The sequence below is a fragment of the Dromiciops gliroides genome, chromosome 1, assembly GCF_019393635.1.
Source record: "Dromiciops gliroides isolate mDroGli1 chromosome 1, mDroGli1.pri, whole genome shotgun sequence".
NCBI lineage: Eukaryota > Metazoa > Chordata > Mammalia > Microbiotheria > Microbiotheriidae > Dromiciops > Dromiciops gliroides.
In genome coordinates this window covers 178,010,953-178,038,625 of record NC_057861.1, presented here as the reverse complement: position 1 = coordinate 178,038,625, position 27,673 = coordinate 178,010,953, and the positions used below count along the sequence as shown (strand labels likewise).

At 41.0% G+C, this 27,673-nt stretch overlaps 1 protein-coding gene across 1 annotated transcript in view; it reads right to left on the bottom strand.

The window, feature by feature from the left end:
- The window catches only part of JARID2 (jumonji and AT-rich interaction domain containing 2), a 334,437-nt gene that overhangs the window by 193,892 nt on the left and 112,872 nt on the right, over positions 1–27,673 (bottom strand). The window contains exon 2 of the mRNA XM_043972330.1: positions 1,389–1,524. Coding sequence (XP_043828265.1) covers positions 1,389–1,524 — 136 coding nt within the window. The remainder of the gene's footprint in view (positions 1–1,388; positions 1,525–27,673) is intronic.

Genomic DNA, 27,673 nt, shown 5'->3' with positions numbered 1-27,673 from the left:
GCCAGACACAATCAAAAGTTCAACAGAAGAAGGGTTAATATTTTAAACTACATTTCTACTTCAGGAGAAGGAAGAGGCGCAAATGAATTAGCTTGTATACAGAGATCCTATCAAAACTACAAGAGTCAAGGCAGCTTCTTGGGGACTCTCCCCCCTTTCCAACACCATCCTACCTGCCCCCCGCCCCTCCCCCAGCACATCCCTGCCATACAAAAGCAATCACAGGCCACCTTTCCCACAAGAGATTTCCAAGCAACTCCCCTTACAGCTAACTGAGGGAATCAGAAACCATATCCTGCTCCCTGGCATCTTATCAAGGTTCACACACATGACTACTAGCTTTCCTCAAAGCACAAGCATGTGCTACCAAAAAGGGGGAAAACTGTCCAGCAAGATCTTGGGAAGAAGGAAGGGCAGAGTCACCTGGCCTGCTTTCTACTCACTACAAGGAAAAAAACCAAACCATCAGCTCCAGCTTCTTCATCTCCCCCTTTTCCCCAAATGCAGGCAGAATACCCAGAGGATGGGCTGAAGAAAGGACAACAGAAGAATGGGAATCCCACTGAAGCCACTGGCTGTAACGGGGTGAGACAATCTACAACCTTCAACTCAGATCTCCCCTGATCCAGGTGACTTAGCCTTGGCCAGGCAGCTCCAACACCACAACCTGTGTCACCAAAGGAGACAGGAGGGTGCCAGCATAAATTCAAATCAGAACACATATCAAAGGCAAGCAATCTTTTCAGGGTTTCGTGGAATCCTGTGCAATTAAGGCAGTGCAACAGTTATAGACCTGTTTCTGTCTACATATGAAGTCCCTTGCCCTGCTTGGTAAAATAGAATTATGTGCCTAAAAAAAGTAAATTTTAAAAGCTATAAAGAATGACAAATAATATCCAAGTGTTTTCCACACCAATGGCTGATACCCAGCCAAGATGAGCACTTAAGCTTTATGTCCTTGGAAAGGTAGGAAAGAGAACATCCCTCCAACAGAAGGAACAAAGGGCTGTCATCTGCCAGTGTAGACTAGATCTCCACAGACAAACCCAAGACTTGTAGCAGGAAGGTACAAGTATCAACAGGAGAGGATGTGCCCTTCACGAGGGGCTCAAGAACCACTGGAGCTCAGTATCAGTGTAAAAGAGACACAAGACAGAAGGACATCTGGTCCATAACCACGGTATTAGAAAAAGGGGTCCTTAAGTGGAACACCCTACCCAATTCACGGAGAGTTCTTTCTTGAAAATCACACTTTCACAAAGTTAGGTGCCTGGAGAAAGCAGCAGCATGGAAAAAGGAAGGGAGAATTAACCATTTTCTCTTTGAGAGCTGCAAAGGCCCCGAACATTTCTCCAAATTCAGCAGGGTCACCATGTCGTGTCACTTACCATTCACCGTTTTCAGGCTCCCATTAACGCCATCACCATGCTGTCTCTTCTGTGCATTTTTGAACTCCTTCAGAGACAAATAAAGGACTTTGCGGACCACCCTTTCTTCTGACCACGGAATCCCATCACTGTCATCCTGGAGATAATAAAGGGGAGAAAAAAAGTTACTCAAAAGAACTAGGCAAGTCTTCAGATTCAGATTTGAAAAAATTTCTCAAAGAAGAACTGTGTCCAATACCCATGTCCAAGATGTCAGAAAGCATTATAACACAGGGGAGACAGAGGCTCTGGCATTTCAGCCATCCAAGCAGCAACACCAACCCCACGGCCATAGCCATTCTCCGCATCAGGGCTAGTCATGGACCATTTAAAAATAAACAAAACAGTAACCGCAGTAAACTTTTCCCTTAAATCCCTGGTCATCAGTAATACAAACTATTTCATGAGCTGGGCTTAGAAACGAAGGAGTTATTATTACAAATGCTAACACGTTCTAAAACATCTTTTGTTTCCCCTAAAACTAGGGAAGGTTAAAAAAAAAATTCACAAGCATGTCTGAGTGCCTACTTACACATACCAGGCAGTGTACTAGCTTCTGGGAATACAAAGACAGAAGAAGAAAAATTAACCATCATTCCCTAGGGCCCCCCGGTATAGTACTGGGAAGACAAGATGTACAGTGATAAGCATATACAAATAGAAATTGTCATGGGGAGAGGGGAGGTACCACACCAACAACTGAACAAATGGAGGACCAGTCAAGGCCTCCACTATAGGTGTATCTAAACTGTATTTGGGGGAGGGAGGAAGCTAAGGATTCTAACAAGGTATGGATCAGATGGCCTCCCCTACAATTTTAAGCTTATGATCCTAGTAAGGTGTTCCCTCCAAACAAAACTAGAAGTAAAAGTCACACAGGTAGTAGAAAGGAAAAGGATGTGAACCCCACTCCAGAGCTGACTCCAGACCCAGGGCTATTTTCACAATTGTTCAGTTGTTTCAGCTGTGTCTGACTCTTGGTGACCCCATTTGGGGTTTTCTTGACAAAGATATTGGAATGGTTTGCCATTCCCATCTCCATCCCATTTTACAGATGAGGAAACTGAGGCAAGCACAGTTAAATGAATTGCCCAGGGTTACAAAGCTAGTAAATATCTGACACCAGATTTCAACTCAGGAAGATGAGTCTTTGTGACTCTAGGCCTGCCGCTCTATCCATTGTGAAAATGTTAATTAGACTTAACTTTTAAAAAAAAATCACCAGTATTAAATATTAAAGATTCCATAACAAATGAATTGTTAGAAACCACTCTGCCCAATTATATGCCACAAACTGACAACTTAAGAGAAATGGTTGAATCTTAACAAAAACATAAAATATTCCAATTAACAGAAAAAGAAAGAGAATTTAAATAAACCAATTTCAGAAAAACAAGGCATAAATGAACTCCCAAAGAAAAATACTGAGACCAAAAAGAATATATAAATGAAGTGTACCAAACAGTCAAAAAATAATTTATTCCAATTAGTTTGCAAAATGTTTATAAAAAATAGAAGAGATCCTACCAAATTCCTTCTATGATTCAAATATGGTCTTGATACCAAAACCAGAGAGAAGAAAAACTATAGACCAGTGCACATCATGAATATTAATACAAAATTTAAATAATTTAGCCAAGAGGATAAAGCGGCATCAAAAAGACTGTACAGTATCATCAAGTTAGTCAGGCTGTCACGGCTTAGCGGACAGAGCCGACCTCAAAGCCAGAAAGCCTTGATTTAAGTCCCATCTCTGACACATGTTAATCGTGTGATCCTACGTTACTTAACTGTTCAATGTCCTGGGCAACAAGGAAGCTGTCAACCTACGTAGTTCCCTCCCCTGGAATTCTATATAATAATGAAATGGTAGGTCCAGTATTGGTAACTGGTTTTCATAATAATATACTGAAGAAATGTAGTAGATTATAATAATAACAGTAACAAAAATAATCACATGGGTATCAAAAGAAGCAGAAAGGTCTTTTGAAAAAAAGGGGAATGGAGGCAGCTAGGTGGCGCAGTGGATAGAGCACCAGCCCTGGACTCAGGAGTACCTGAGTTCAAATCCGACCTCAGACACTTAACATTTACTAGCTGTGTGACCCTGGGCAAGTCACTTAACCCAAATTGCCCAGCAAAAAAAAGGGGGGGGGGGAATGTATAAAGATGCAATGGTTTAAGAAAGATGTAAAAGAATCTTATTTTGTCATAAAAATATGGAAGAGTGGTTTCAGAGAAACCTGAGAAGCACTGTAGGAACTGATGCTGAGGAAAGTGAGCAGAAACAGAAAATAACAATCTTGCAAAGCAAAATAACTTTGGAAAGCCTCAGAACTGTTCAGTGCAATTGATCAAACACAATTCCAAAAGACCAATGAAAGAGCATGCTCCCCACCTCTTGACAGAAGGAAGAGGGAGTGAAGAAACAGAAATAGCCAATATGGAAATGTATTGTGCTTGACTGTGCCACTAGGGTTTTTATTTTTCTTTTGTGTTTTCTTTCAGTGGAAGGTGGGGGAACTGAGTGGAAGAGGAAGAATATTAATGAGATTGTCAAAAGAAACCAAAAAAGAGATTAAGAATTTAATGTACAAGAGAACCAAAGTCCAGAAGAAAATATACACAAGCAAGACAACTTTGAAAACTTAAATGGGGGTGGGGGGTGGGAGGAGGCGCTCAATGAGGGTTAAGTGACTTGCCCAGGGTCACACAGCTAGTAAGCGTCAAATGTCTGTGGTCGGACTGAACTCAGATCCTCCTGAATCCAGGGCCGGTGCTTTAGGCACTGCACCATCTAGCTGCCCTAATTATAATCTTAAAAGAAAAAGAAAGCCCAGATATTAAGTAGAGAGAATGTAGTTGAGAAAAAAAAATGGGGAGGAGAAGGGAGGGGAGAAGACAGCACTGAACTGAACCCCAAGCTTATTACATTATTAGGTAGTTAGGTGTCTCTAAGCTGAAATTGAGTAGAGTTTTAGTTGATCTCTCCAACAAGATTCTCCTTCTTACAACCTCATAACCATTTCCTATCAAAGTTAAGTGACTTGTTCAGAATCACAGAGCTAGTTAAGCACCTGGGTCTGAATTTCAACTCAGATTTTCCTGACTCAGAATACTGCAGCACTCCATCCATTGTACCACAAGGAGGAACAACACCACTACTCCTGCATGCATGGATAAAGAGTATAAATTTTAAAAAGCCAAAACACCTTTAAATATAAAACTGTACTAACAATTTACTCAATTCTATTTTGTCTAGGGTCTTCATCCCGCCCTCAGTTCCTAGAAAAGAAATATCCCCTCCACCGACTAGTGACTTTAGGGGGAGGGGTGTGTGTGTGTGTGTGTGTGTGTGTGTGTGTGTGTGTGTGTGTGTGTGTGTGTGTGTGTTTATTAACCATCATGTGTTTAGGCAAGTTAGGCCAGGTAACATGGAGGATTAAAAAAAAAATTCTAGGAAGGAAAGGATTTATGAGGTTTATTTAAGGATGAAACATTTCTTTCTCTATTCTTCTACCTGTAAAATGGCTTCCCCAAACCACTAGGCAAACCTTCAGCCAAGATTGTGAGATGCAAAATTCTAAGTACTAAGGAGTTTTCTTGAATAATCTCCAATCTTGGTTAAGACTGGATGATAGGGGGCAGCTAGGTAGTACAGTGGATAGAGCACTGGCCCTGGATTCGTGAGGGCCTGAGTTCAAATCCAGCCTTAGACCCTTGACACTTACTAGCTATGTGACCCTGGACAAATCACTTTAACCCCAAGTGCCTCACCAAAAAAAGAAAAAAAGACCGGATGATCTCTACCTGAATGAATTCATCCATTTACACATCAGATCCACACACACATACACCACCACATCCCCATACATATGGGCACATGGGCACATGATGCACCAAAGCATAAAAACCCAGACGTCAATCTAGTAATAAATTGACTCTGGTGCTATGATCTCACAGCACACCTCACTCACAAAGGTAGCAATATTTCACAATATTAAAAATAAAACCAGCTTTCGGGGCTGCAGAGTCATGATTAATCACTCCTTGATAAATCTTTGGCTCCCTAAGAGTGGTTTCCTAAACACATAAACCAAAGATGAAGGTGTTCCCGAAACATACATCCACTGAACCCCTAGGAAAACTTCTACCCACTCACACCTCAATGAGGTGGGGAAAACAATGCAAAAGAGAACACTTGCCACATCAATACAACTTTATCTAAGTTGTTTTCATCAGAATGTTACTGTTTCCAACTCAACAGAAAAGCTGAACCATAAGGGGCTGAGTCAAAGGGCCATAATTTTTCCCTCAAAAAAAAGGGGGGGGGGCAGCTAGGTGGCGCAGTGGATAAAGCACCGGCCCTGGATTCAGGAGGACCTGAGTTCAAATTCAGCCTCAGACACTTGACACTTACTAGCTGTGTGACCCTGGGCAAGTCACTTAACCCCCATTGCCCTGCAAAAAAAAAAAGACACCATCACTTCTCAAGTTAAGCATCATATACAAATCTGCATGTATGTGCATGTATGTATGTATGGTCCACCGCCAGGCACTGAGGACGCAGAGACAGAAAAGGAAACATTAGTAAGTTTACATTCTGTTGGAAGTCCCTGAATGAAGTGGGGGAGGGGAGAAGGCCTAGCAACAGCCATAGGGAGTGATACCTGAACTGAGCCAGAGATGCTAAAGGTAAAGGTAAGGAGGGAGTATATTCTAGGCATAAGGGGCATGGAGATAGAAGTGTGGAGAACGCTGGGAGGGAGGGAGCACTTAATAAGTCAAATGGGAGAGACAACACATGAATGGTTTCAGCAACAAGTAGAGGGAAAGATCCTACAGTCTTTAAAGTGAAAAAGCAGATGGTAATGCCTCTTCTTAAATGTCATTCCCACTGGTGATATCTGTTTCTGATATTGGACCCAGTTGGCAGAGCCAAGGACTTTGGCGGCAAGAACCTTCTTTTCTGGGTCTTCCGATAGCTGCTGCTGGAGCACCTACAGGCTGCTATAACAAGCCAGTTTGGCAGGAATGAAAGATGTCGTCATAGAAATCTCACCTTCAACCTTCACTTACTAGCTGTGTAACCACACTGTCCCACTAGACCTCATCTCTTCGTCTGTAAACTGGAAGTACAAGGTTTACAAGATCTGCCTCACCGTTTGCAATGATGAAAAACTTGCAGCACTTTATAAATGACTTCTTGTTAGTATATTGGTCCACAAACTTCCACCTGGCTTGACCTGCTGGCCTGGAAACTTCCAAAAGCAATCACTGAACTCATACTTTCCTAAAAACTTGGAACCTCCACCCATATTTCAAGTGTCAGTACACATGCCCACATAAAATGCAATTAATATTGCATGAAAACAAATCACATTTGCCCATCCATGTCATTAAGGGATGCTGACTACCTCGATTGGGCAAAAGATCTCAGGTTACTTACACTACAATTTTAGGTAAACTAGGATCTGAAACAAAAGCAATCCAGGTATTTAACTCCCTCCTTTTGTTTTTTACATCCTGTGTGTGTTTGAAGGGAAACTTAAGACACATTCGCTTAACTAAAATTTTTATTCTGCACATGGTATTTAAGACCCACCCATCTCAAAGAACAGCCTCTTGGGACCCTTTGTCTCCTGATCATAAGCCAGCCCAGACCCGAAAGCAGGAGATCATTTTACCAGAAATATTAAAAGTTTACCTTCTCCAGATCCCAAAAGAATCTCTCCCTTCTCTGAACAAAGTTTCATATTTAATTGTTCTCTAACAATTCCACAGCAGATGGTCTTGCTTACACAACTGGAGTAAATTTTTATTTCCAGAAGTAATAAATAAAAGCTTACATTTATATAACACTTTATAAATTTTTTTTCTAATTTTATCCTCTTATCAACAAGAGGGGGGGTTGCTATTATTATCTCCATTTTACAAATTAGGAAACTGAGGCAGATAATGCTTAAGTGACTTGTCCATAGGCATACAACTAATAAGGGTCTGAGGCTGAATTTGAACTCAGATTTTCCTGATTCCAGGTCCAGCACCTTATCCAGCGCATTACCAAAGTGCCAGTGTTTAACAAAGGTCAGACTGATCGTCTTCAATGATAAGTCACTGGGAACAAGATAAAGAACTCCCATGGTGGACAGTCCTAAATCGCCACTTTACAATGCAACATAACATAGAAGGTAAAAGGAGGATTCAAATAATGATGTTTCAAATCCTCCTCCTCCTCCAATTCAAATAAATACCCAGGTCTCTCACATAACAGGAGGGGGAAGGAAAGTTCTGTTCAGTTTTATTGGTATGACGGCTTTTAAAGGATTGGTAAAATGGTGGTAAAGTGGTTCTTTGGAAATTTAATAGGACATGTGTAAGTTTCTTTGGATAACTGGAGACGAACAACGTGCCTTACTGCCTTTACTAGATAATTTAAGTCATGGGATTACCAAAATGAAAGGGGCCTCAGTGAACACACAAAATTCCATAACCTATGATCCTATAATCTAATCTAAGCCCCTTGTTTCACTAAGGGAAAACAGAATCCAGAAGAAAACTGACTTGCCCAAGGTCAGACAGCCTGAGTTTGAATTCTGGCTTGAAATCCAGTTCTTACCAGATACACAACATACAGGGAGACAGAACTGAGTTTTAGTCATACCTGAGTAACCAGGAGGATTTATTTCCCTTTCAAGAAAACACAGACTGGTGAATAGAAGGAGAATGAAGGAGAAAGAAAGGGAATAAACATTTACCAACCATGTGCCAGGCACTGTGCTAAGCACTTTATAACTATTATTTCATTTGATTCTCACAACAACCCTGTGACACAGGTCCTAAGACCATCCTCATTTTATAGCTGAGGAAATGGGAGGCAGACAGAGGTTAAGTGACTTGCAGGTATTTGAGCCTGAATTCAAACTCAGGTCTTCCCGACTGCAAGCCCAATGTTCTATCCACTACACCAGTTAGCTGGCGCAGTGAATAAAGTACCAGTCCTGGATTCGGGAGGACCTGAGTTCAAATTTGGACATTTGACATTTTCTAGCTATGTGACCCTGGGCAAGTCACTTAACCCTCATTGCCCCACCAAAAAAAAAAAAAGAAGAAGAAGAAGAAGAAGAATACAACTGTTGGGGGCAGCTAGGTGGTGCAGTGGATAAAGTTCCAGCCCTGGATTCAGGAAGACCTGAGTTCAAATCTAGCCTCAGACACTTGACACTTATTAGCTGTGTGACCCTGGGCAACCTTCAGTGCCCCACAATTAAAAGTAAAAGAAGAAGAAGAATACAACTGTCACTGATTGGGGTTGGTTTTATTTTTGGGGGGGTGGGGGGATGCTAGCACAAATGAACAGAACATTCTCTTTACACTTTGTCCCCAATACTGCTGGTGTCAAACCAAATCAATGTTCTTTAAATAAAGCCTGAAATGAAGCACCATGGCAATCTATAATAGTTGGTGTGAATAAATCTACTGAGAATTCAAAATATATTTCTACATAATCTAGGCTTTAAAAACTGAATTATTGATTTGACATACCATAACTGCATGAGGAGTTCTTACAATTTATTGTCTGAATACCTATTTGGAGGCTTTTAAAAAACATGGACTATTGATGAGACAAGCTATAAACTGTACTTGATCATGAGAGAGGTGCAAGTCTCTACAGCAGGCAGCCCCTCCAGTACAAGGGATGCCGAATTCACTGACAAGATGGTCACCTCCAGCCTTCGGGACGTATTCAGAACGTGGACATGGTCCTGACTGAACAACCAATATGAAAACAGTGCAACAAAGCACTGACATTCAACCAAACTGATGGTGGCTGACCTTTATAGGATGCTTAAAATATCTGCAAAGCTCTTCACTTATACCAGGTCATATGAACTTCAAAACAACCCTGTAAAGCAGGCACCACAGTCACTGTGAAGCCCATTTTCCAGACAGAGAAACTGAAATTCATACCTGACTAGGTCACTATTACTCAATGATATTAATTAAATCACAGTAGAAGCGGGGTGTAAAGGGGGAAAGGGGGGAGAGAGAAGAGGAGGGCAGCAGCATAATGCCCAAAGAAGGAATGATTATTTAAGTATTTCCACGAGTTATCTAGTATAGGTATTCAAAAGGTCTAACCTGGTACTCCCAGGCCTATTTCTGAATATGTGAAATAATGATCTAACTTGTTGTTGTCCCACAATGTCCCTTCAAAAAGGAAAGCTTAGTGGGGCCTTGTAAGACCTTTGACCTGATACGTGCACAATTAGAATGCATGTGTATGTTATAAAAAGCAACATATTACCCACCTTACTCAAGCATTCTCACACACAGAAAATTGGTTTTGCAGAATATTCTTTCATTTTGCATGGAAGTTGGACTAGGTGACCTCTATGGGCCCTCCCAGCTCTCCAATTTGATGAACTACTTTACAAATACATAATAAGTCTTGCCAATGCAAATTTCGCATGCAAAATACTGTTTGAATCCAAATGCTTTGAGCCACTGTGAACAAAAAAAAAAATCCTACAATATGGTCTGGATGAACCTTTCTTCTCCTTAAGCATCCATGCCCACAGAGAAGCCAATCAAGCCAATAAAGGCACCCAGATTGCCTTTCTCTACAACCTTCAAATGAAAAGGAAGCTGATATGAAAACCACATTGAGATTAAAACCTTGGAAGTAGCGCACACCTGTATTTTGAGTTAAAGTCAAAAATCTTCCATGCGGTTTTAAGTGTCTGATCTGGTTTAGTTTATACCCAGGGTCATAAATCAACAGAGGGAGAAAGGTAATATAGTTACATGCAGCATTAAGTTCCATGTAAAACTATAAAAGCGGTCTCCAAGAGAATGTAGCATTTAATAGAACTTGATACCCCCACTACGTACTGATGGTAAGTTTCCAAATAGCAAGTGCTAAAGAAATGAGATGGGGTGGTAGACAAAATGACCGAAGCTTCCCCATTCCATTCTGCCAAGATAAACATTTAAAGGAAAACTGAGATCCTAAATTGGGGAGGGGGTGGGGGGTTGGAACAAGAACACAGTTTCAGTTAGAGGAAGAAAGAAAGAAGTTTAAATTTCCTCATTTATCAAAATTAGACTGACCCTTCAAAGCTCACTACTGGTAGCATTTGCCCTAAATGCCACCTCTACTACTATTGTCAGCTTAATTGATTTTCTTGTACTACTAAAAGGAGAGCTCAAAAGGTCAGCCTCAACTAGCAACACAAATCTACAAGGAGTTAATTAAAATAATTTCTTTTTCTTTTCCTTTTCTTTCTTCTGGTCAGATCTTTAAGTCCAAATAAGATCACCCTCTGTTAGCAACTAAGTACATGAGAAGCAAATTACATGATGTGTGTGTTTGTGTTTAAGGGGGCTTCAAGGGACAAGAGATTATAGACTGAGGAGGGGGAGCTTGAAAAGGAATTTGAGAACTTTATGCAAATTCCCTGTCCTGCTACAAACACCAAAAGGGCTGGGTTTTGTCAACTGGAGTAAGATTTATCTTGGTTTCTTCAGTTTGACTGGATGGATACATTAGAAATTCAAGGAAAAGAAAGATGGATTCAAAGTCACTTGTTTCTGATCTGTTATTTTTGTATCAAAGACAAGCTAAAATACAATTTCACCCTCTCTTCGCCCACTACTTCCAGCTTTTAATGATGCTAAATATGGCAACTGGACCACTGGCATAAGCAGATGCAACCCAATGTAGTTGGATCTGTTCACTATTCTTCACAGAAATTTATTTAATGAAATTTGTTGATAACTGAAGGATACTTCCTTCCCATCACCAAGGAAGTTGTCCAGACCCCTTTTTCAGGGGAGAAGAGGGAGGGGTACCATCCCTGGCTTCTGATTAGTGCAAAAACAAATAAAACCAAATACAGTCTCTTCAGGCCCCAAAAGTTATAGAAGGATTGACTCAATAAAATATGATCTAAGAGTATAATAAACCATTAGAAATTATGAACCAGATATATTTGTAGAAACCTTAGAAGACTGTGTGAACTAATATAGAATAAAGTGAGCAGCTCCAGAACAATTTACATAATGACCAAGACAATGTTTAAAAAAAAAAACCTCAGAAAGACAACAGAATTCTGATCAATGCAGTGACCAATCAAAAGTCATGAAGATGAATCATACTCCCCAAGTCTGGGTAGAAAGAAAATGGAGGGGGCAGCTAGGTGGCGCAGTGGATAGAGCAACGGCCCTGGATTCAGGAGTATCTGAGTTCAAATCCGACCTCAGACACTTAACACTTACTAGCTGTGTGACCCTGGGCAAGTCACTTAACCCCAACTGCCTCACAGAAAGAAAGAAAGAAAGAAAGAAAGAAAGAAAGAAAGAAAGAAAGAAAGAAAGAAAGAAAGAAAGAAAGAAAGAAAGAAAGAAAGAAAGAAAGAAAGAAAGAAAGAAAGAAAGAAAGAAAGAAAGAAAGAAAGAAACAAAGAAAGAAAGAAAGAAACAAAGAAAGAAAGAAAGAAAGAAAGAAAGAAAGAAACAAAGAAAGAAACAAAGAAAGAAACAAAGAAACAAAGAAAGAAACAAAGAAAGAAACAAAGAAACAAAGAAAGAAACAAAGAAAGAAACAAAGAAAGAAAGAAAGAAAGAAAGAAAGAAAGAAAATGGAGTAGAGGTGCAGAAAGAGACATGTGTATTGACATAGCCAATGTATCAATTGGTTTTCTTGGAGGGCAAGGGTTGGTAGGGGAGGAGTTCTATAATTCAAAGAAATTTTGAAGGGTACAGACAAAAAAAGAGAAGGGTGTTTGGTTTTTTAAAAAAGTAATGCCATATATCTATATCTACATATGAACTATATCTAAACTATATATTTAACAGATCAGTCTCATAAAAGACTTTTCTATTCTGTGAATAAAATATTCATGTGTTGACATCATAATAAAGAAAATTTCTAAAAAATTCAAACTTGCTCAAGTTCAAATTCCATTTATCAAAGAACAAATAAAGACTTAGAATTCCCTCAGATTATCTCCATACTCATCAATAAAATAGTCTAGAAAATGCTTTAATTGCCAACATTCAAGTACCAAAAAGGAGAAGGGTGGGAGAGAAATATCCACCAAGAGAAACAAATCAAATGGCTATGAACATAGGAGATGCATCCAACTTCACTGAACATGCATGACTGATGTTTCCCTTACCTTTCCTTTAAATTAAAAGCTTTTCAAGCACGAGACTTCTTTAGCCTGACAGGCTTCCCAGGTTCAAGGAACTGACAGAAAATGCTTATGCATGAAGAGTTTTACTTCTCCCAAACTCCCATCAAATAATGCGTACTTATCTTTGATTACAGTCTATTTAAAAAAAAAAAAAGCTACAGCCGAAATTGGATTAATAACTTCTGCTGAAAACGATTTATTGCATAACACAACTCTGACAGCCTGAATCTCGGGCCACCAACTGAGCCTTTATAAAAGTCTGCTGGGCAGCTGCCAAGTCAGCTCTTTGGAGTCTGAGCATGTCAGACATCTGAGACAGTAGTCAAGGCAGCAGCATGGGCCGTGACATCCAGAGCCCTACACGTTTATGGTTAAATGGTACAGTCAGGAAACAGAGCAGGGAGAGCCATGAAACACAGAGGTAAAACCTCCTACAGCTGTTGATCTGACAGTTTGGTTTCTTCAGCATAATCAAAAAAGACCCAATAACTGTGGCAGGATTTTCCCCCCAGAACTGAACACAAATTAGACTGCCAATAGGGAAAGTTTCGGGGTGGGGGAGTGAAGAGAAGAAGAGGCTGAACACAATTTGCTCGCTAGGTCCTGAACCCTCTGTCTTCTGAGACTGAATCACAAAATTGAAGAGATTTCATTAGAAACAGTGTAATCAAAAACCCCCAATGAAGAAAATGAGAATGCGCGTGCACTCTAGCATAGCTCACTAGAGCTCATTATTATCAGCAGTCAGAAGAAAACAAGAGGCCATGAATGAAGTACTAACCAAGTGAATTCTAATTGATTTGGCTCTTTAAAAAACGTAAAAGGGGTGGGGAAGGGGGGAGAATCTCAATATAAATGTGCCTTTAATTCTTTTTTTTAAAAGGCAAATTAATATTCTAAATTAATGTGCTCATTAAAGGCTGGCCCTGTCGTTGGAGGAGCTGAGCCTTCCCAAGTGTGCCTCTTGATTTCTTAGAAAGAACATTAACTGTTTCAAGAGATTAGAAACAGATCCACAAGGGAAGCCTGACCTGAATGGAAACAGGCACGAGCAGAAACCAACTGAAGGAACCAAACAAATATGAACCCATACCCACATTATTTTCCTGGTCACTAGCAGAAAGATGGAGAGCTTCAGATGCCAGCCTCCCCAGCTAGACACTAACCAAAGTAGACTGTGTTCCCAAGAACAAAGTACCAGCTCTTTCAGTTAGAGGAGGCCTTTAAGATACTGATTCTCTTAGGTCTTCAAATCTTATTCTAGGGCATCTGCCACAATTAAAACCACTGGGATTAAGACCAGACAAAAGCGGAAGACTGGTAGCCAGTGAACCGTGTCCTCCATTCCGCTGGTTCCCAGCCACACAGCTCCAAGAGTGGCTAATTCCAGGGTAACATGTTTCCCCCTCCAGGAACATATGGAGGAGACTCTCTTTCACAGACAACCAAAGCACATGTCTGAGGCATATTCTTCTTCACCATTAGTCCACACATTCATTACCTCTACTGCTGTGTCTTCTTGACAACAGAGAGGAAGCAGTGGATAAGGTCAACTGACACCTGGGCAGACTAATTTCCTTCTGCTCAGAGATGACCCCAAACCTAGTCATTTACAGATCCTTCCATACACTCTCATATGCCTGCCCTGGCAATGGTAAAAATCAAGGCAGGGAATCGTGCAGCCCCCATTCCAGACTTCACAATTCTTATGCCTCAGCACAACTAACCTCTGCCCCACTCTCTAAATGCTAGCCAAAGTTCTGCTGCTTCCCCCAATTGAGCAAGCTCTTCCTTCTACCAGCAATACCAGTCCCCCTGCCCTGCCCCAATTTCTGCTTATTTTTTAAAGGGTTCAATTCAAATGCAACCCCCTGGATGAAGCCTTACCTCACCTCCCCCGGACATAAATGATCTCTGCTTTCTCTGGATTGTCACAACACTTTGAACATATCATGGAATTCACTCCCAGACATATTATATTATAGTACCTATTTTATTATTGTATGGTTGTATTTTATGTATATAAATATGTATGTATATAATGCATTATATATTATAATAACAGGTGCACATTGTAAGGGCCTAAAATTCTAGCTATGATGTCTAAAATCTAATGAGTGGTTGCCTTAAATTAGAAGCTTTAGCAAGAGTTTAGACTTTTAAGTATTTATTAAAGTGCATCAGAAGTTGGTGAGGAGAGAGAGGTAAAAATCTAACTCTCTAAGAGAGCCTCACATCTCATCCACCAAAGCTGAGGTCAGGAACCCAAAAAGGCCGCTCCCTCCTCAGCTGCTTCTCCCAGAAGCTCCTGTGAAACAGGAAACAGGGCCATCTACACATACACACACAGCTCCAAGCTAACTGGCTGGTAACTTTGATTGACACAACTAACAGGCGGTAACTTCTGGATGCTAAAGTCACATGGTTTCCAAGGCATTCTCCTCATGGCGGTGGAGTGTCTCAACAGGTTGGTAGCGCTCTAAATCTTACAACATGCACATCTTATCTCTCCTACCAGACAGATACAGCATAAACTCCATAGAGGGGAAGGGACACATATGCTCAATAAAAGATGTTCAATAAATAGACGTGCACTGGACACAAAACCTTTCCAAGTCTGCAAGAGAACATACCTTAGTAATGGTTTCCCACCATGGCTCTCAAAGGGCAGACCAAGGTACCTAGGGCTTTGTCCTTACAGACTGTCCAACTACTCTTGCCCTCCACACCTACTTACTACAGAAGACCAGCTACAGATTCTATAAAGAAAAACTTAAGGCAAGAATGGTGAGAAGGCCAACTGCTTTTAAAAGTTAGCAAACAGCAGGATGCAAGAGAGATTAATGAAAATCCTTTTTTTTATGTTCTTTGTATTTGGGTTTGTTGATAGGGGTTGAGTATATAATTTTAAAAAATAAAGTGCAAAACAATAAATAACAGGAAAGGTAAGATTTTAGACTTTGCCCAAGGGGCAACCTTACTACTACTGACTTCTCTGTTTTCTGCTAATTGCTGATTTAAGCATTAGTAAAGTGAACACTAATCCTAAATTTTTTTAAAAAGGAAAACAGGTACAAAAAAATAGGGGAAAATGGCCCAAGGACAGATGATAAAACACAACATACTTTTACTTTTCACCTCCTGGCAAAGAGTGTTCCTGTGTGGCTGGGCCATGGGAACAAGTAGACTGCTCCACACCTGCAGCCTGTATTGGTGAGTTTTAAAATGCTTTTTCTTTGTTACAAGAGATGATTCTAACTGGAAGGAGGGGTTCAATACATCCAGAAATGATTGGGGGGAGGAGAAGATCATAAAGCTTTAAAATATTTTTTTTAATTAAGTGAGGGTAGGGCCCTTTCTATTCCTACCTTCAACACACACATACACGCTCGCTCCTTTTCTGGCTGTCCAAAAACAAATTATGAACCTAATTTCTGTATCATACGGACAAACATATGACCAAAAAAGGGGGGGGGAGAAGAAATCTTGCAAGTGAGAGCCAGCATGCTGAGGCTTTGGGAAGGATGGAGGAACCTTCCCCTTGTAAGTAATACAACCCTGGCTGAACAGTTGCTAAAAAACCTTTTTTTTTTTTATTTGCCCAAACACTCACTGGGATGTTGCTAAAGGAGGGAAAGGGACAACTGCACCACAAACTGTCTAGCATGACAATGCAAAAGTTGAAAAACATCAAAAGTAACTTGGTGATTTGCCTTCCCTAGTCACTGAGAGAGAAGGTAGGGGGCAGGACAGGGGGTAAACCATCTGAAAAGCAAGACTAAGCTATTAGGGAACCTAGAAAGCAATGTCTGTCCCCAAGAGACTAATGCATTTGAAAGTCTTTCACACATGTGAGATATTAAATGAAAAAGGAAAAGGAGGCATGAAAGAGGCAAGAAGAGAACAAGCTTCCCAGATTCAGGGGCCTTCCTTCCCCTGTGACTCATGTCCCAGTCATAATTCACAAGCGGTGGACCATCGGTAAGCAAATTATACAAATGTGGAAGTACAAGCCCAAATCCAGCCACCTAAACACAGAAGTATTTAAATGTATTCCCCTCATTGCTATAAGCGTAATAATAAAAGCTCATTAGCCATGTGAAATCATAAATAACACACGTGGTTTTTTTGTATATTTAGGCCTGACAAAGAAGAAAGAAAATGACTGGCTGACCCACCTTCTGACTCGCCCAACCCTAAGCAGAAGCAGGGTGATGTGGCCAGAAGTTTATAGGAGGCAAGCAGGAAGCATGCCCCTAAGAACAGAAAAGGCTGTATCACCTTGGCTCTCTCAGTTCCTTTGCCAAAATAGTCCCAATGGGGTTACAGAAGGCAAAACTGGTGACTCATTCAAAGCAGACACTGGACCAAAATGGCTAACAAGGGGGGTTAAAAACAAAACAACCCCCCCAAAAAAAACAAACAAACAAAAAAACAATTAAAACTGTACTGTGGAGCAAAGAATGCATAAGGAACCGTTTTAGATTAAACCCACAATTTCGTTCTCTTTGGACCTCTGGGTGAAAGCTACATGTTGACCTATTTAAACAGAACAAGAAGCTAGTCATTGAGTAAGGCTGTCAGAGGCAGAGAGGAGAGTGTCAAGGAATCGTCCAGCAAGCAGGCATCTCATTGACTCATTCCTGTAGCTTGTATCTCAACTACGTGATTTTTTTTCCCCACTGAATAGGGAGCCAAAATTATTGCTTTTAAGTGTCTCACAGATGCAGTCCTAAAATATTAAGGCTGAAAAGGATCTTTAAAATCATGCACTATTTCTATCTCTAGGAAGTACGTATTATCCCTATCCAAACACCCTATTTTTACAGAACTGAGGCACAGAACAAGGAAGGTCCATCTCTAATATCTTACGTGCAGAGCTAGAACAGTGGTCTTAACTCCTAATCATGATGGCTCTTTTCTTCTAAAGATACACATAATAGTTAATGTGTATAATAATGTACTTATTTATAGGCTCTTTACAAATATCTCATTTGAGCCTTATGACAACCCTGGGGGATGGGTGCTAGTAGTATCCCTATTTTACAACTGAGGAAACTGAGGCAAACAGTGGTTGTGACTTGCCCAACATCACCCATCTAGTAAGTTTATGAAGCTGGATTTGAACTCATGTCTTCCCAACTCCAGGCTCAACGCTCTCTCTTCTATGAGTTGGCCTAACAAGGAAAACTTAGCTCAACAACATCTTAGCAACCAACACAAAATTCAGATTCACTGTTTTATCTATTAAAAATAGCCAAAGGGGCAGCTAGGTGGCACAGTGGATAAAGTACTGGCCCTAGATTCAGGAGTACCTGAGTTCAAATCCGGCCTCAGACACCTGACACTTACTAGCTGTGTGACCCTGGGCAAGTCACTTAACCCTCACTGCCCCACAAAAATTAAAAAATTAAAAATAGCCAAGAGCAGAGCAACCTGGACACCATCTATCCTGTGCAAAGCCAATCTGTTCACCTTTAAAACATATGGTCAGCCAACCTTCCCAAGGTTTTTAGGGGGGGGGTCAGTTTTAGTTTTAATTAAAACATGAGGTGTATACATGAAGAACATGTTAGATGGCTTTTGAATTTTTTTAAAGGAACCATATTTTTCTGAGTGGAATTACAGATCTTACAAATATGTTCAGCAATCCTACCTTAATATAATAACCCTTGTAAGTGGGAGTAGAAATTCATTTTCATTCATTACATTCCCAATTTCAGAATAAATGCATATTACTCATGTTCTTCTCCCTTTTCTCTTATCCTCCCCATCCAAAAATCAAGAGCTAACATAAGATAGGGTGGGGTTACCATAAAAGAAGCTGTTGGTTTTCTTTGAAAATATTTTTAAATAACTTTCAACTTAAATACTGTCCCTCTTATTTCGGTTAAGTCTTTCCTGGAATATTTGTCTTCTCTTCTTCCCACAACTCTCTAGCAAGCTGTCCTATCATCAGGATCCCAATCATACCGCCCATCAAAAGCTCCAATAATAACTCCCATTCATTAGATGACTCGATGTTTGCATAGCACCTTTCCATATATTTTACTATTATGCATATGAATGATCTTTCTTCCCCCAAAAGTGAAGAGCTAAAGGAAAGTTTGTTAACCTTTGCTAATTACTGCTCAGAATCCATTCCAGTAAACAAAACTGCTCTTGAATGGTAAAAATTGGAACTAATCCCCATCCCCCACTCCCTCACGTCCCTACAAATGGATCCCTACTCCCCTGACATACAGAAAATACAGGAACATGTTAGAAATTCATTTTTTTCTTCAATCTGATACTGAAAATGCTCGGGGGAAGGGGGTATTAATCCACACAATTTTTTTTTTTAAATCTTAGAAAAGTCAGGAAGCCTTTCAAAAACTTCTAAGACCATTTTACAAAAGCAAGTATCCCGGCCCAAAATGACCCCCACTGACCCCCTCAAAAGGAAACACTTTCAGATTTTAACACACATATACACAGACAGAGAAACGCAGCAGGCATTCCCCAGGGGCCTAAACAAAATAATCTCTAGTAATTACCATAATAACAGAAAGGAGATGGGTTTTTACTAACCCAGAATTTAAGAAGAGAAATTCATGAATTGCAGTAGAGTGTAGAGAAGCAGAGTCTCCCCAGAGAGACAGAGTCAAACCTAAAGGAAATAAAGATACAGGGATTCAGGGAGGACCAAACTACCTACTGTGTGCAAGCCCGCAGAGTTCTTACAAGGAAGTGCAGGGCCTGGGTTAGGCCTTTAAGAAAATACAAGCCAGTTGGAGAGACAGGAAAGGACAAGCAGATAAAAGCGGTAATTAACAATACCAGGTAGTATATTTACTAAGGGCTAAATGCACCGTACAGACAAATGCAGAGGGAGTTTACAAGAGGAGAAGGAGGAGATCACAGTGGGCTGAAGTCTTTGAAAGAAGGTAGGATTTAGATAAGCAGTGCAGCAAGAGGAATAGAACAGAGCTGATTAGAGGACACAGCTTCAGGGTAATAATCATTTCAAAGGCTTCATAGGTTTAAAAAAAAATACAAAACCCTAAAGACACAAAAAACACTTCCTTCCTTTCCTATCCCAAAATACCCAGATACCCAAAAGTATAATCAATGTGAATTTAGGAGGCTCAACCTGAAAACAAATGTGAGCTGCTTTACCACTATCTCATTCATAAAAGAGGAAAACTTGGAAATCAAAGGAACAGCTACTTAGCAGCAACAGAATGGCCCCAAGCGTAGGAGTGCCCACAAGGCCAGCAATGACAGGGCATTCACTCATTGTTGGAGGGGAAGGGGACACGACACTGTTAAAAACCATTTCGCAAGAGAAATTCTCGATCTCAGACAAGGCAGGTAGTTGCCTTTTTTGGCTTCAGCTGCCTCATTTGAGAAATGGACTTCATCCTTGGCCCACCCACATTTCTAGAATAAAGATCAGGTAAGATTATGATTCCCCTAAAGCTTTAATATCCCTGAAGTTCTGAAGGAATATAAAGTATCACAGGGAGAAGAGTGTTATGGCCAAGAAAGGGGATGATTCAGAAGAAGTGGGTTCAAAATGCTGGATCTCAGTTACTGTTTGACCACGGGTCAATCATTTACCATTTCTGACCTCATTTTCTTCATCTGTAAAATAAGGGTGATACTTACATCATTACCCATGTAACACTGTGGATGTGGGACAAGGATTTGTGAACCTTAAAATGATATATAAACAATAAGACAAAACTAGACAATCAAAGAACAATTTACCCAGGTGATCTAAGACCTTAAGAACTCTTAGACATAATTGTCTTAGATGTCGTCAAGAAAATGGGGGGGATTTGTATTTTTCTAAGTAGAATTACTATCTTACAAATATTTTCAGCAATCCCAGTCAATCTAACAACTCTTTTAAGTGGGAGTTGAAATCCGTTTTCATTCATTACATTTCCAATTTCAGGAAGAAATATCTATTACTCAAATTCTCCCTTTTCTCATTTCCTTCCCACTCGATGCTGGGAGTCCTAACATAGTGTTGAAGAGGTAGGTTTCTCCTTATGGTTTTATTTTCAAAGTGGTTGTATATTCAGTTCTCTACCTATGGTGTGAACAGCTACGAATAGGTATAAATACCTTGGTTAGTGAACAGAGTAAGGTGTGAAACTGTGAAACTTCCTAGCAGATCCATATACAAAAGTTGTCCCTTAAGCTTGTTGCCAACATCCCAGGGGATTAGAGAGGTAATTAATGTGTTGTAGTTTAAAGGGCCTTTTCTGGATTTACAAAGAAAACCAATTGGGGGGGGGGGGATGCCTCGGCGTGTTAGATTTTTTAAAACCACTTTTTAAATGAATGAGATCTTGAATTTTCCTTAAATATGAGTTGCACGTAATGCTCTATTCTATTAATCAATAAAGATTTATTAAGCACTTCCGATGTGCCAGGCACTGTGCTAAGCACTAGAAATACAAAAAGAAGCCTTCAATCTAACGGGGGAGACAACTTGCAAACAAATATGGGCAATGAACAGAAGGAAGGCACTGGAAGAAGTCTTCTTGTACATGGTGGAATTGCAGCTGGAACTTAAAGGAAGCTGGGGAGGTCAGAGCAAGGCAGTGTGGTACCAGTATGAATGAATATGGCCAGAGCTGAGAGGAGTAGCTTGTTCATGAACTAGCCAGGGGGTCACTGTCACTGGAACAGAAGAGTAAGGTGCTGGGAATCACTTGAAAGAGGTTCTGAATGCCAAACAGAATACTATGTATTTGCTCCAGGAGGTAACAGGAAGCCACTGGAGTTTATTGAGTGGAGGGAACATGTTCAGACCTGTAGGAAAATCACTTTGGTGACTGAATGGAGGATGAAAAACTTGAAGCAGGTGGACCCACCAGCAGGCTATGGCAAAAATCCAGGCATGAGGTGAGGAAGGCCTGCACTAAGAGCCGTGTCAGTGTCAGAGAAGAGAAGGGAGCATAATAGAGAGATGTTGCAAAGGTGATATCAGTGGATCCCAGCAACAGCTTGGAAAAGGGGGGTTGACAGAAAGTGAGGAGTCCAGGAGGACTCTTAGCTTGAGAGCCTGAGGAACTGGGAAGCTAGTGCTACCCCTCTATAATAAGAAAGGGTAAGGGAGGGTAGGGGAGTTTTGTGAGGAAAAAATAATGAGTTCTGTTCTGGACATACTAAATTCAAGATGTCTATTGGGCGTCTACTCTGAGATGTCTGAAAGGCAGCGGGAGATACTAGATTGGAAGCCAGCAAAGAAACTGGCACAGAATAGGCAGATTCAAGATTCATCAACATGGAGATGGTCATTAAATCCATGGGAGCTGATGAGATCAGCCAATGAAGTAGAATAAAGGGAGAAGAGAAGAGGGCCCAGGACAGAATCCTGAGGGACATCTAAGGTTCTTCCCTCCCTTAAGTAAGCAATTGACTTACCTGAGATGCAAATTTTATTTAGACAAGTAAACTTTTCCCATCAAATTGAGTCAGGTTTTAATATCTTACTTTATTATATATCTTGTAATGGGAAGAAAGGAGTAAAGGAAGGAAGGAGGGAGGAAGAGGAGGAAGGGAGGAAGGGGGAAGGAAGGCAGGCAGGCAGGCAGGCAGACCTTAATTAAACATCTGCTTATGAGACAGTCAATCATGCAAAGGGCTTTACAAATATTTGGTGGAAATGATAAGAGATCTTTGGATACTAGCCCTGAGATTGAGGTAAAGTTATTTGTTTTTAAATGTTAATTATCATTAAAAATTATTAGAGTATTACCTCTACATTAAAAGTTATTACAAATTCAATTTTATTGTAGAGTCCCTGCTAGACTCAGATAAGAACACTCTGGCAGAGGTAGCTCACATTAACACACTCACACACATACATACTCACCTCCTAGGTGACCTATCCCACCCCCCCATGCACCCATCCCATCTCTCATACACAGTAAGAGATTTAATTACATCAATTGGCCCGTGTAGCTAAGAAATTGATTTAGGAACAGAGACTAACTACAACCACATGTAAATGAAATGATCCACAACTCAAGCTAAGCTGTTGGACAAAATACAGGAGAATCCTATCAGGGTTTTAAAAAAAAAAAAAGTCCTGGATCTGAAGCCAGTGCCTCAGTCTGGATTGGCATTGTAGCTATCACTTCCTTGATTATATTACCATCACCACACTCAGCAAGTCATTTAGAGTCCCTGAGCCTTGAGTTTCCTCATCTGTAAAATGAAACATAACAATGAATGGACCAGGCACCTGACAGACAGGGCTGGTTGTGAAAATCCAGGGTGACCATCAATGTAATTGTGTCATGTGCTATAGCAATGTCAGGTTTTATTGCAGGGATCTTTTGTTGTCCTTCAGTCGTGTATGACACTTTATCACCCCATTTGGGGTTTTTGTGGCAAAGATGCTGCAGTGGTTTTATCATGTCCTTCTCCTGCTCATTTTAAAGTTGAGGAAACTGAGGCAAACAGGGTTAAATGACTTATCTAGCCAGTAAGTGCCAGAGGCTAGATTTAAATTCACATCTTCCTGACCCCAGGCCCAACCCTCTATCCACTTTTGACACCTAGCTGCCCCTTACACATTGGAAAAAATAAAATTAAAATTAAATACTCAGTACACTGGGGTAAGTTGAGTGAAGAAGTTTAGAGATGTAGGTGGATTTAAAGCTACTAGATATCTAGCAGCTATGGCGAAGATGCTTATTTGTCCTTTGTATCCATCTTTGGAACACAATAGGCAATCAAAAAAAATTTTTCTGTCAATAAATGAGTGAGCCTAGTGGGTAAACACCTGAAAAAAAGTCACCAGCATCTTTCCTCCCCCTTCTCTCCCCTTCCCCCCCAGTCACACACACTCCTCACTCTTCTTCCTGTGGGTGAACTATACCAAGTGCATCTTCTCCATGTAACATACATGCTGTTGTCTGTGGCAGCAAAATCCTAGTGGGTGCCCATCAATGGGGGCACGGTCAAATAAACTCTAGTATACTGACATAATGGAATATTATTGAGCCAAAAGAAATATTGAATAAGGAATTTAGAGAACCAGGGTGATGTAAGCAAAACCAAAAGAGTGAGAAAGTATTTATCAAGCACTTTCTCCATGCCAGGCACGGCTTGTGCCAACCATCGGAAAGTGACTATAATATCGTACACAAACAAACAGCACTAAAAGGCAGCCTTCTTCTGATTGATTTTCACTATGAAACACTTCCAATCTCGGAGGAGAATAGAAGTAAGTGAAGTTTAAATAAAGCAGAAAAGAAGACAATGAAGTCTACTTAATATATAAGGCTTACAGTTAGGTGGCAATCCCATCCTTTGGGAGGGAAAAATAAATCCCTATGCCTAGGGCACCTGTTTAAAGGCCTCCACAGTGTAGCACTGTGTTTATTCAGAGAAGCTAATTTCAGATTTATTCTTGATTTTGCATATTCAATGAATATTTACTCTCCAGTGAATTTAGACTTACAATCATGTTTGAAAAGAGAGAGAAAAAAAAAGTTGAAGTTGCATACTACCTTTCCACCGCTTTGCCAGCTGGAAGCAAGCCATCAATTGTCTGTTAGGTACGTGATAGGACAGCAAAGTGAGCTGCTTAATAGACATTCAGACAACTTCATGTTTACATCAGGTTAAGGAGGAGGGAAGGGGGACTGAGGAGGGGAGGGGGGAGGGAGTAGACTCACAAGGAAAAACAGTATACCCAGCATTTTTTTTCCTTGAGTAGTTATCCTTTCAAAATATGCCCTTTGATCTTCCACGCCCTATTTACCTCCTTAATAATTCTTAGGCATTTAGGAAGCCAGGGATTGGGGTAAATACACCATCCGTGGAGCAAATCCTTTTCTTTTAGAATTCCACATCTGCACAGCACTGTGCTAGAAAAATAAATTCACCTCCATAGACGCTGCATTTGTTACTAGGAAACAACTTGCTTACAGAGGACATCATGACATTACTGTTCAAAGGGAAAAAAAATCTAGAGAGATTTTCATGTTAACAACCTAGAGAGATTTTCTTGTTAAAATCTATCAGTAGTGCCTTTTGGAATCTCACTCTGATTGGTCCGGACAGGACATGATTTTGCTAGGCTGTGCAGTTGCCTTTAAGGTTTTATAGCTAGACGGTATTACATATCAGCTAAATTAATTTCATAGCAATAAATACATTGGGGAGACGGAGAGCATGGAGGATGCTATAGGGGGAAGGGGAGTGGTACCACGGGCATACAAGAAGGTCTCTGAAACCCATCTATCGTCTAGGAAAAGGTAACCCTGGACGTTATGCAGTATATATAGCTAGCTGGTCGCAGCCCCGCCCTCACAAATGATTGGTAATGGGGGGGTGGGGGGAGTGGGAGAAGAAGGTGAACTATTTAAATAGCTTCAGATTTCACAAAGTAGATTTCTTTAAATAAAAAAGGAAGCTATCACCTATATTAGTATCTCTATATCAACACTCAAGCCAAAACTAGTCTGGAGAGAGAAACACCAGGGATGTGATTAGCTGAGAGAAACTGGGGGGAGGGGGGGAGGGAAAGGGGAAAGAGCTCTAGGGAAAGTGATTCAGGCATTAGAAGTGCTGTACATCTCACTGCCAAATGAAGCAGCTACAGATGCCAAAACATCCCATTTATAATGGTGACACAAAAGTGTGTGTAGAACAGGACCACACAGCAGCCTTACGGAAATCTAGGAAGAGCTTGGCCCAATTTAACCCATGAAGCATTTGCTTTTAAATAATCGGCAGATGCAAAAGTAACAGGGAGTAGGGAGTTTGTGCCCTAAAGACTGAACACTGAATCTTGCTGGATTAGAAGCCATTTTACATTGTCCTCTCAAAAGAGAGCGAAACATTCTACCACCCATCCATCCATCCATCCACCCACCCACCCACCCATCCACCCACCCATCCACCCACCCATCCACCCATCCACCCACCCACCCATCCACCCATCCACCCACCCATCCATCCACCCATCCACCCACCCATCCACCCACCCACCCATCCATCCACCCATCCATCCATCCACCCATCCATCCATCCACCCACCCATCCACCCATCCACCCATCCATCCATCCATCCATCCATCCACCCATCCATCCATCCACCCATCCACCCATCCACCCATCCATCCATCCATCCACCCATCCATCCATCCACCCATCCACCCATCCATCCATCCATCCATCCATCCACCCATCCATCCATCCACCCATCCACCCATCCACCCATCCATCCATCCATCCACCCATCCATCCATCCACCCATCCACCCATCCATCCATCCATCCATCCGCCCACTTCAACACACACACACGAACAGGCACAGGCACAGGCACAGGCACAGGCACAGGCACAGGCACAAACTCCCAGCCTGAGAGATGGGCAAAGGCTTCAGCACTGAGGACCGGCCTTATATCCACTCAAACAGGCCTCATCAACAGAAGAGTTTGCCTTCTTCCTCCCCTGACCTCAATCTTGAGGGATTACTTAAATTAAATTGCCCTTTCCCTCAAATTAACAGGTGGATCTTCTTAGGGTCTCCCCTGAACAATCCAAAAGAAAAATCGTTATCTGACCTTTTCTTCTTGTCTGTCCATCACCCCAAATCTTCCATCCACCACCACTCCTCACTATCCCATTCCCTTTGTTCATACTGCTGCTCCCTTCTGCAATTCCATCCCAAATCTGGAGACAATCCAAAAAGACTGTCTCCCCAATCCTTCAAGTCTAGATGGCTCTGTTTGCCTTCTTCAAAAGCCAGAATTGGGGCTCAAAATTCCTGAGATCCCACACAACTGAGTGACCTTTAGGGAAATGCCTCATTGAGCCTATTAACTCCACAAACATATCACCTGAGTAAAGTGCTTTGTAAAAAGCATTGTTGTAAAGCATTACAACAAAGCATTATTTCTTAAATACCTTGTCCACCCCTATCTTAGGCCTCCCCCGAAATCAGTAAAATTCAAGGGGCAGGGAGAACAGCAAGTCCAACTCTGGGAATATTCCAAACCTACTTTTACTTCACATTCCAACTCAGAAAGATCTCAAAAGGTATTTTAAAGCAGTTTTATGTGAACAGGCAATTTTGTAATCATTTAAAAGGTTTTACTGCAAGGCTTATGCCATGCTCCTTTAAAAATAAGAGGTTTCAATAAAACATAAACTCCTTGGGAATGTTCTGATTTCTCTGTCTTTGTAACCTCGGCAAATAGCACAGTGACAGGCACAGAGTAGGTGTTTTGGAAACCCTTGCTGAAAAACAAACTAAATAGAATGCAGTGAAATTATAATGGCCCAGCCCTGTCCCCTGGGAGATCTCTCTACAGATGAGACTATGGGTAAGAAACTCTATTCATGCTGTAGGCTTTCAATCATGTGTGGATTAGTTTTGCTGGACTTTTTTTCCTCCTTTTTATTCTTAGTTACAAGGGATGGGTCACTGGGAGCTGGTGAGAGAAATGTAGCCTATATAAAAACAAATTATTCCAGCAAATAGGTAAACATTAAACACTTATTGATCGGGTATGGGTTAAGCCATACAAAGTTTCATAAAGGCTGCTAATGTACATCCCGCTGCAATGATACACGGAAGGAAGTTAGTTTGAGCAAGTAGACACATGAAAAGCTACCCAGTAGAGTACAGGCCTGAAACATTAAAGAATATCACATCATGCCCAAGCTACTGTGACTAGCCACAAATAAGGAAGGGGAGGAGGAGAAAATTTTGACAGTTAAGTTTATTCCCCTAAAAACACCAGCGGTGGATCCCTCCTGAATTCCTGTTACCTGAGAATCAGATGTCATACACTAAGTCCATCACCAACATAGTGAACCCCTTGGGAAAAGGGGTTGAGTGGGCAGACACCACCAGGTTGCCTAGGGAGGGGAAACTAACCCAAGTCCAAAACACAGCAGGCAAAGCTCCAATGTAGATCAGAGTGGGGAAAATACCAATCCTTCCAGAAAGGACAAAAGCTAAGGGAGAACCAAGTCTTACTGAATAATACACACACACACACACACACACACACACACACA